General features: G+C 41.4%; 2 protein-coding genes across 2 annotated transcripts; one reads left to right on the forward strand and one right to left on the reverse strand.

The window, feature by feature from the left end:
• Positions 1-2,801: 2,801 nt before the first annotated feature.
• tigarb (TP53 induced glycolysis regulatory phosphatase b) lies at positions 2,802-5,274 on the forward strand. The gene is made up of 6 exons (XM_068717332.1): positions 2,802-2,890; positions 3,211-3,248; positions 3,393-3,514; positions 3,942-4,019; positions 4,128-4,238; positions 4,808-5,274. Exons 1-6 carry the CDS (start codon positions 2,859-2,861, stop codon positions 5,240-5,242), a joined length of 816 nt encoding a protein of 271 aa, XP_068573433.1. The 5' UTR covers positions 2,802-2,858; the 3' UTR covers positions 5,243-5,274.
• A 2,868-nt stretch (positions 5,275-8,142) lies between these two features.
• fgf23 (fibroblast growth factor 23) lies at positions 8,143-9,774 on the reverse strand. The gene is made up of 3 exons (XM_068717333.1): positions 9,540-9,774; positions 9,337-9,440; positions 8,143-8,601 (listed from the first exon to the last, which is right to left on the reverse strand). The coding sequence occupies exons 1-3, from the start codon at positions 9,772-9,774 to the stop codon at positions 8,143-8,145; spliced, it is 798 nt and encodes a 265-aa protein (XP_068573434.1).
• Positions 9,775-10,156: the final 382 nt, after the last annotated feature.

The raw sequence follows: 10,156 nt of genomic DNA on the forward strand, positions 1-10,156 counted from the left end.
TGGCAGAAAGCACGCTGAATTAACTACGTAATAATGCCGACATACGGCTTTTTACCACCGTATCAGATTCAACAAAGTCTGAACGTCAGTGACCACAGGAGGAGAATCTCTGACAGGCTCTCGTGAATTTCTCGCTCGATTCGGCGCGAATTCTTTGCATGGAATCGCGCCGCCACCAAGTTCGCGTCGCGTTTGTGGCGTGAACACAGCAAATGGAAAACCAAGTCACTTGTAGACTTTCTTTTTTGATTCAGTGCGTTTATTTAACCTTACTTGAATTTTTGTGAATCCATAACCAAAACCTTCCAACAGTTCTTTCAAAGAGTTACACACATACCGTGTCCATGATTTTGCTCTTTTTATGTCAACTGCTCTCTGAACTGAAGTTTTAAAATGAGTTTTCTCCATTATAGACATGGGTAAGTAGGGGTTTACATTGTGTGAACGTTTTTGACTGTATATAACCAAATTTACCACGAGCAGAAATGCTAAAAAAAAATGTCGTAATTACATTTTAGAACAGAAATGTAGTTTCTAAATTGTATTCTTGCATGTTCTGTTGTGCAAAAAGCCAAATGTTTTTTTTTTTTTCCCAAAAAAAAAAGTGCTTCAAACAGAAAAAATGTTTAAGCTTTTAAAGGTTTTGTGTATAATTTGAAAGAGATAATTCCAAAGTGAGACAATTAGATCATACACATCATTCTTTTGCTGCTATGAAGCTTTTGTTTTTCCAGTCTTACACAAAGATGCCTTATATTGATTCACTTGTGTGCTGCTATATTATGAAATGTTGTATATGTAACGAGTCTTCTTTGCTTTTCTGTTTTGTGTGTACTGGAGGGAACGTAACAGTTTGGTGCGGGACTGGATGTACTTGTTTTTGCCGATCTTTTTGATTAGCATGTTTCATTCTTTTTATTGTTTCATTTGTATCTTTATATTCTACCATATTCTTGCTGCTTCTTTGTAATGTTTGTGTACCTCAGGTTAATTTGGATGGATAGAGCGAGAGCTCATCTCGCATTACCTCATCAAACTTCACATCACTCACTCATTGTTTTCACTCTGAATTTGTTGGACGGGTTTCGCTCTTTTTTTTTTTTTCAGTCTGGATGAGAGGAAGAACGACGCTTCTTCTCTTTAAATCAAGAAATGTCTGCCGCCAGATTCCACTGGGCAGTTATAAGTGCCTATGCATTAAAATAGGTTGTTTCATATATATATAGGTAAAAAAAACAGCCCATACTGTATGTTATACATGTATTTGAAAGACAAAAAAAAATATTTGGAATTTCATTGGCATGTTTAGATCGGTTCATTGGAATAAAGTGGAATATTGTTTATTTTTGAGGTACCCATTTAGTCAAAGTTTAAACCACGAGGATGTTTTATCATTGTTCAGTGTGGTTGGTTTTCTAAACTCTTCTCCCACTATCCCCATGTGCAACCACACAGTGTACCTCAACAATTTCTCCTCAATAAATTGGCTAAAATCACGTGACTGGTTTGTTTGTCTTCCTGTGTACAGACTGGGGTCTGCCCATCTGGATTAATATTACTGTTGGATTGTGCTTTAAGGGCGATCTTGCCTTCATGATGCCACGAGAGGACGACTAAACGGCTAAAGACATAGACGAGTGGATGCAAGAGCAAGTGGTAATGCCCTGAAATGTGTATATACACTGCCTGGCCAAAAAAAAAGGTCACACACTCTTAATATTTCGTTGGACCGCCTTTAGCTTTGATTACGGCACGCATTCGCTGTGGCATTGTTTCGATAAGCTTCTGCAATGTCACAAGATTTATTTCCATCCAGTGTTGCATTAATTTCTCACCAAGATCTTGTATTGATGACGGTAGAGTCTGACCGCTGCGCAAAGCCTTCTCCAGCACATCCCAAAGATTCTCAGTGGGGTGAAGGTCTGGACTCTGTGGCGGCCAATCCATGTGTGAAAATGATGTCTCACGCTCCCTGAACCACTCTTTCACAATTTGAGCCCGATGAATCCTGGCATTGTCATCTTGGAATATGCCCGTGCCACCAGGGAAGAAAAAATCCATTGATGGAATAACCTGGTCATTCAGTATATTCAGGTAGTCAGCTGACCTCATTCTTTGAGCACATACTGTTGCTGAACCTAGACCTGACCAACTGCAGCAACCCCAGATCATAGCACTGCCCCCACAGGCTTGTACAGTAGGCACTAGGCATGATGATCCAGGTGGCGACTTTTTTTTTTGGCCAGGCAGTGTATAAATCAGTGCACAGGCCGGCATCTGAAAAAAACTGAGCGTAATGTTTGTAGTTAGTATTGCTGTTAGAAAATGTGATAGTTGGATGGAAATAGATGGATGGTTGTAACTTTTCTTTTTCAGCCGGACACATATTTTAAGACTAAGTACATTATTTGATTTTACTAATGTTTCTGTTTACTAGTTTTTCCAAGCTTTAGATACCATTGAATATGAAAGGCTGTTGACAGTAAAACATTTTCACTCTAAATCATCTAAAACTAGCACAATTATGAACATGGGACTGACTAATTTGTACACGTAAACACAATTCCAACAAATGCTTAGGATTGCAGACTTTCTTTTGCAAATAACCTTCATTTTACTTGATCCAATGAATAACAAAGAAGTTTGTCTTTCGAATTGTAATATGTGTGATTTACTAAAAATGTAGAATGTGTACCAAATGAAGTATTCATTTTACTACATAGCTGTGTTTGTAATGTTACGTTCGATCTTTACGCAGCTCTACAATGCGATATGATTAGCGTCATGACGCAGAAGGCCACGTGACATTATGCGGCTGAACCAACCCGGAAGTACGTGGCACAAGAGCAGCCGTGGACATGTTTACGTTCAGTTTAACGCTTGTCCGACAGTAAGTGATCATTTTTAAGGTGCCATTTTCCTTTGTATGTTCCCGGAGGACACGGACATGAATGAAGTGATAATGCGACCGTATTCTACAGAGTAGCAGCGTTATGTCCTGGCATTTGGGTGTTAAAGCAATGGCGGCTGAAGTGTGCAGCTAGTTAACAGTAAAACAAGAGTTCAATAACTTAACTAACGCGTCCATTGTGTTTCAGTCTTCTTAACTAACCTCGCTGTGTATCTAAACACATGATTACTATCTTGTCACCGGTGAAATACCTTGATTTGGTTGATCTAACTCAATGACATTGCTATGTTTTCACACAGTGGGGAAACCCAGTACAACAGGGACAAGCTGCTGCAAGGTACGTCCTTTAAGTCTGACTACACAGCTCTGGTCACACGTGGGTGTTGGAGCATCAGCTGTTGGATGCATTCATGCGTGCTACAGACAAGTAACACGTTAATAGGCTTGATTAACGCTAACTAAGATGGTGTCTGTCTTTCAGGTCAAGGTGTGGACACGCCCTTGTCAGAGACGGGTCTTGAGCAGGGTGACGCAGTAGGAAGATACCTCAGAGACATCACGTTCAACAACGTGTTTGCCAGTAACCTGCAACGAGCCGTACAGGTAAATCTGACCTCGCACACCTCTGGACGTCACACACAGATTAGGTGACAGTGAGAGACAAATCACTGGTCCCCCGTGTCACCTGCATAGAGGCTATATACAGATTTAATACACTGAGATCATTCCCACAACTATGCAGTTGTTGTCTGGCATATTAAAAGGACTAGTCTGATGGTATTGTATCTGGAGAAAATCGTTCTGTTAAACCAGAAAAATGTCACTATTGTTTTCTCCTGATTGTGATTGAAAAGGGAAAAACAGGATGCATGTCAAGAACTTCCATTTGTGAAATAGTTGTGTGGACATTCATGTCTCTGTGGTCTTTGACTCACAGATGCTGACGGTGTATTGATGGACATTTTGGTTTTCTTTGGCACTTATAAATGTATTGAGTCAGTCATTTTCCAGATTGTGTTTCCTCCGTCAGACAGCTGAAATAATTCTGAAGAACAACACTCACTGTTCTGGCACAGAGATGGTTTTGGAGCCGTTACTCAGAGAGCGGGTACGATCAGTCGTCTTTTATACTACGTCCAAATATTCAAGTTTTTAAATGTATGACTACACTAGTTTCATGACTGAGCTCTACGTTGTGGTGTCGTTGTTAATGCAGGGCTTTGGCGTTGCTGAGGGACGTCACAAAGATGATCTGAAGAACATGGCCAACGCTGCTGGCCAGTCATGCCGTGACTACACCCCTCCAGGAGGAGAGACTTTAGACCAGGTGCGTCAGACACAGTCAGGATTTATCATTTGGAAACTGATTGTTCAGTAGTTGAAAACAGCCACGTTGTAACTCAAAGTCAAGAGAGTATTACTTGTGCAACAGTGCCCTGTAGTGGCCATTTTGAATATTGCATTGCAAAAATTCATGTAGGGTGACTTTTTAAAATATTGTGTGTTTTTAATATGTGGAAAACCCGAAGGCTAATTGATGCAAATGAGATGATCTGGGTAGCTTTATGGGAGTAATGATATTTAGCTCATCTTAAATACATGGACAGCTTTTTAAAAATGTCTTGTTTTTTCCAGCCAAACCCGAAAGATATTTCCTTTGTAATGATAGAAAACATCCTGTTAGGTAAATCCTGACACCGAGGAGCTGCAACCACAATATTTTGAGCACTTGTGCTTGAAAAGTTTCTTAAAGCAATTATCAAAAATAGTTGCAGATTTAGTTGCAGACAAAATGATTTAAAGAAAAAAGTAGATGGCAAAAAGAGACTCTGTCATTGGCTGACAGTTGATTCACGCTCTCAAACCTGCTCTGGCTCACTGTCACCTTGCTTCTAGGTGAAGCTGCGATTCAAAAAATTCCTCAAAGTCCTTTTCAAGCAAATGTCGGATGAACACTGCTGGTCAGGACCGGATGCCTCTGCGGGAGCATCGGATGCCGGAGAAACGGCAAACGGGGCCGAAGCTGCTGCCTCGGGCGTCGCCCCCGTTGGCTCGGCTGACGACGGTCTCCGGGGAGCGTCGGCCCACGCTCTGGTCGTGACCCACGGCGCTTACATCCGCGTGGCCGTCAAGCACCTTGTAGAGGACTTGAAGAGCTCTCTGCCTGCGGGGGTGAAGATGTCCCAGCTGTTTTCACCCTGTCCGAACACGGGCGTCAGCCGCTTCATTTTCACCCTGAGCCAGTCCGAGTGCGGCCCGGTCCTCTCTGCTTGTCGCTGCGTCTTTACCAACAGGAAGGACCACCTGGCAAACCTCTCAGTGGCCGTATAGTGTAAAAGGAACGAAATGGGGGGGGGGGGGGGGGGGGGGGTTTATGTACTGTTTGTGTGCACATGTACACAGCCTTTAACGGATATAATCATAAGGACTAAAGGGGAAATAAGAGGCAAAGACCTCAAAGTTACCACAGGTAACCGAATACAGCAATGCACCTGGTAAATTATGTTTGCTCAATAATCAATAGTGTTTTACTGTGGATCAAGTCAAAATATGTGCAGTACTGTATCTTCGAAACTATTTCATCATCCTCCAAACTGTAGGCCAGTGAGGACTTGTGTTATTACCTCTTCTATCATGTCATACCAAAGTCCGAACTATTTAATGTGTCATTGAACGCGTCAGTACGTCCGTGCATGCGGCATTTCAAAGTTGATGCGTCTCGTGCGATGCTGCTCATTTTACTTGTGCAATACGTGTTTACACTGAATCTCCGTTGAGTTTTATACACGGATATATAGATATATATATATATATATATACAACGAAAAATAATACAGGTATGCTATTTACACAAATGCTGTGAAACCGTCCCACTCCTTGTTGCTCAATGTGTTGTTCTTCTTCCTATTTTTAGAGTCACAGATGTGATCTATTTATGTTCATACTGCAATTCAGAAACCATATTGTACTCCACTACATTTGACAGCTGACACATTCTGAGTAAAACATAATATAATAAACAAATAAACTATAACAAATGTGTTTAGATAAAGATAAGACTTTATAGTGTTGCTACTTTTACTTAAGTCAAAAATGTGAGTACTTCTTCCACCACTAGGGAGACAGAAAGAGGCTTAGTTGCTCCCATCACGTGTCTTTAACAACTGATACAGATCAGTTTTCTCTCATCATGAATGAATGGAAAACAGTGTGAGCACCCTAGGGCTCTATAATACAGTCACTACTGAACTGTGAAGAGCATTAACAGCTATTTTGGATGTGTAATCACTCTCAAAGAGCTTCAATATCCTGCAGCTAGCTAGTACAGCGGCTGAAAACCTTCATAGCGTTAACAGCTGACCGCGAAGGAAAAGGTCAACAGTTTGGGATGTATTAGCGTAGCGTAGCGCACAGACTTTAAACAAGGCTCTGCCTGAGGGCAACTAAATCTGGTTACCAGCTCTTCTAAAGTGAACTGATGAACATGTTATATATTGTTGGTTTATTATGTAACAAATCCAAGTGTAAAAACGTCAATTTTACATTTTTACGGTGGGACTATTTCTTGGCTGGTAGCAGTAACTTTCTGGAATTTCCTATTCTCCAAAATGTCGACCACTTCCGTTAACGGGTCAAAGGTTAATGGGTGACAAATTGAACGGTTTGTTCGGGTAAAAATGGCTCCAGGAGTATTTTTAGAGTGAAGTGACTCATGTACCTGTTTCCTAATTAAGAGGAGGAGGTGTGACAGTGCAGGATATTCAGCTAATGAGTGGAACTGCCGAGTAACTGGGTCGAAGTTAAACCTGCTTACTCATTCGTGACTTCCTTTCAGACGGCCTGTCTTTACCAAATTAGAACACCAAAGCTAAAAGAAATAAATCACAGCTGTATGAATTTGCATAAATAACACACACCACTACACTGGTTTCCTTTATAGTTTTATTTGGTCCCAAACAGTCCACAACTCCAACTCATACATTCAAAGACAAACCATGTTTTTTAATATATACATTTTAACTGTAAAGCGTCCTTATAAATACCATAAATAACAATAAAGGAATGGAATTAAATAAATAAATACTCTTTGGGACTGGTTTTAGTGTTGCTGGTGGTGCCCAGCACCTGTAAAAATCACATGGCAAGAGTTCCGATTTGATATCAAGATTGCTGTAAAAGGTTGTTTACCCTGTAGTTATATTCATTCCTCATGAATTACGCTATATTGTACAAATACAGATACATTAACACAGAAAATACTGTGCTTTCAGTGATCTGTAGTTTTGAAAGGTTTTTGGAATTGCGGTTTTAGGTTCAAAACAATAAACAAATGTCAAATCTTCTATATCCAACTCAGAAAACGTAGGGCTTTACAATATAGGCAAAACCTATCCTTAACTGTACTAAAAGCAACTCTTAAGTATATTCATGTATATATTTTTGTGTAAAGTCATGCCTGCCTAGTTTCACATCAGTAGACAGGGCCTTCAGCCCTCCAGAGGTAGGCTTCTGTCTTGAGATAACATCAATGTCACTTTGAAATGTGGGTTTCTCAGACCAGCTGTTAAAACCTCAATGAGAAGAGAGAAAAAACGAAATCGAAAGGTGACTTCTCCCGAGTGTTGGGATTATTAGTTTCTAAAGCTTTGTTTGCATTTGCTAAGCAATTGAATCCTCACTGGCATGAATCATGTAGTTCTTCGGGGAAACTAAAGCGTGTTTATAAATAATTCAATAATCTTTTACTGCCATTTCTCATCTAAGCAATAGCTCAGTGTGAGCAAGTGCCAGCTAACTGTAATGGATGGGGATGGGAAATGGATTTGGATCGCTCAGCTTGGCACAAAACCAAGGTTTTCTTTTTCTGTAATCTGTTTCTGAGGAGAAAATAGTTAGATGGGACATGACACTACATTTTTTAATTCCTATACGCTCTATTTATCACCAAACCTGCTTAGGAACGTTCCAAATAGTCATCATTGATGAGATGAATTCAGGTAAAACTCGCATCCCTTGTTGATTTATCTTATTGAATCTGCAGTGATCTAAAATAATTGCATTTTAACACTAATTGTCAAGTCTCATTTTTTTGTGAATGAGTGATGACTGAAAATACATTATTTAACCCAGCCACGTGAAAAGTCTCATATCAGTTTTTTTTTCTGATATCATCACAAACTACAATGCTAAACTCACTTTGAGAAAAGTAAAAATATCCTGATCAGTGAAAATCAGCCCATGGTCCCGGTGCTCCGGGGACTGGCCGGGTTGGACGAATGCACGTTCCACGGGTCGTGGGTGGACGGAGCCAGCGGCGTCTCCCGGGACACGTTGCGCACGTCGTCCCCGATCTCCACCTCCACCTCTACCTCCACCTCTAGATCAGCGTCGTCCTCCGGAACGGCCCGAGAGTCCGAGCCCTCCTCAGTTTGACCAAAGTAGACGTTGTGCGGGTCGGAGGGATCCACCACCTGGTTCCTCTTCTCCCTGTGCAGCAGGAGGCGCTCCAGCGGCACCGTGTTCTTCTTGGGCAGGAAGAGGGAGGTCTGCGGGAGATTCTGGCCCGCTGAGAACACCTGCCGGGAGCCCTCCAGGTTGAACAGGATGCCGGTCCGGCTGGAGAAGTACACGTCCCGGTTGTTCTCCAGAAGTCTGTGGTTGAACAGACAGTCGTCTCTGAGGCAGATGGGCTGAAAGACAGAAGGAGAGAGGGAGACAATTAAACTACAGTGAAGGATTATCCTGTTTTCTTTACAGGAGGCAAGATAATACGTTGTTATTTCCTCAACTTTTATTTGAAATAATCTCCATATGGGCTAATGCACTGAATGCCCGAAGTAACGATAATACAGCCATCTGGTCCAATGCTATTAGTTTGGAAAAACACCAGAATGTTAGTAATAACCATGAGGGTTGAGATAATGTCCTTTTATTTCTAGTTCAATTCAGTTTTAATACATAGCAGTGTGTATCCTTATTCTATCTTTTTTCGGTATTAACTTTAAATATAACTTCGCCACCATTTGCAGTTTGTTCCCTTAATATCAGTGCATGCATTAAACCAAATCCAATGAATAAATTAACACTTAGACAACAGTCAACTTCGTGCGTAAAAGGATAGAAAGCGTGTTAGAAACTATGAGTAATACCCCACAGTGGTTCCAAATATGAAACGTGTGTTGGATCGATTTAGTTCAAAGTATAAATTAGTCAAAGTGTTTTAAAATAATAAAATGAATTGATGTTAAGACATTCATTATTTACGGTACGTTTGTGCGTAAAAGGATGGCTCTTTACGTGTTATAACCGATGCGTAAAACCTCACAAGGGGTTCCAAGATAGATAAACTCAAAAGTAGAAGTTCACGATGGCTCGATTGAATTAATAGTAACAAACATTAGAACTGAAAGCAAGTTTTGGCTTACCGAGCTGAATGGGTTGCCCTCCAAGTCCATACACAAGTAACGGCTACTTTTGACGCCGAGGATGGCGACGCGCTCCCTTGTTTCAGCTTTCAGTAAAATCACACCTGTCAGGAAGAAAAGGCAATGAGCATTGGCGTGTTAAAGCTACTACATCATATGGCCACATTGCAACACATAAATATAACGACTAAAACACGTCTTACTATATGAACTCCTGACTGTCGTTCTGCGCACAGTTCCATCTAATCTGATCTCCAAGTAGAAGTTGTTGAGGTCTGTGGATGTCTGCAGGTGGACATATCTCCTCGGATTCCCCCAGTTGGATCCAACCAGCGGCGACGGGTTCGGGGCCGTTTCCCCGAGAGGAAATCCCTGGAGTACGGCGAGTAAGAGCGCCAGCACAGTGTCCCTCATCCTCAGTCTCCTGTTGACGTCCATCCTGGAGCAAACCGGTGCTTTCCACTGAGAGAGCTGCTGGGAGTTTTCAGATGCTCTGTTGTCCCAAAGTTTGGAGACAGTTCCTATTTAAAGCCCCCTGAATGCCACTCCTGCTCACATCCTTTGCGTTAAAAAAAAAAAGAAACTCGCCCCCAAAGCAGATGTGCGGGTTTGCTGCAGCGGAAGGGCCACTTCCACCTCTGTCTGTTTATCCCGATGCTCTTGGTCAGACTGGACTCTTATTTTTGGTGACACGTCTTGAGTCATCCACCTTGGACATTATTCTAAGACCTGATGGTCCAAAGTTTTGGTTTGGACTGGAAACATGGTGCAATGGGCAATATGGAAAAAAATAAAGACAACAAAAAAAGAAAGGACATGA

The sequence above is a fragment of the Cebidichthys violaceus genome, unplaced genomic scaffold (genome assembly GCF_023349555.1).
Source record: "Cebidichthys violaceus isolate CVI_PGR_0920_01 unplaced genomic scaffold, fCebVio1.0.p SCAF_21, whole genome shotgun sequence".
Taxonomy (NCBI): domain Eukaryota; kingdom Metazoa; phylum Chordata; class Actinopteri; order Perciformes; family Stichaeidae; genus Cebidichthys; species Cebidichthys violaceus.

What these genes read in the sequence shown, in the direction of transcription:
- tigarb (XM_068717332.1), top strand. Translation starts at nt 2,859, where the DNA reads ATGTTTACGTTCAGTTTAACGCTTGTCCGACA. An exon ending in AGCCGTTACTCAGAGAGCGG is followed by an intron (nt 4,020 to 4,127) that starts GTACGATCAGTC and finishes TTGTTAATGCAG; the next exon opens with GGCTTTGGCGTTGCTGAGGG. An exon ending in GAGGAGAGACTTTAGACCAG is followed by an intron (nt 4,239 to 4,807) that starts GTGCGTCAGACA and finishes CCTTGCTTCTAG; the next exon opens with GTGAAGCTGCGATTCAAAAA.
- fgf23 (XM_068717333.1), bottom strand. Translation starts at nt 9,774, where the DNA reads ATGGACGTCAACAGGAGACTGAGGATGAGGGACACTGTGCTGGCGCTC. An exon ending in GACAGTCAGGAGTTCATATA is followed by an intron (nt 9,441 to 9,539) that starts GTAAGACGTGTT and finishes TCTTCCTGACAG; the next exon opens with GTGTGATTTTACTGAAAGCT. An exon ending in AGGGCAACCCATTCAGCTCG is followed by an intron (nt 8,602 to 9,336) that starts GTAAGCCAAAAC and finishes TCTGTCTTTCAG; the next exon opens with CCCATCTGCCTCAGAGACGA.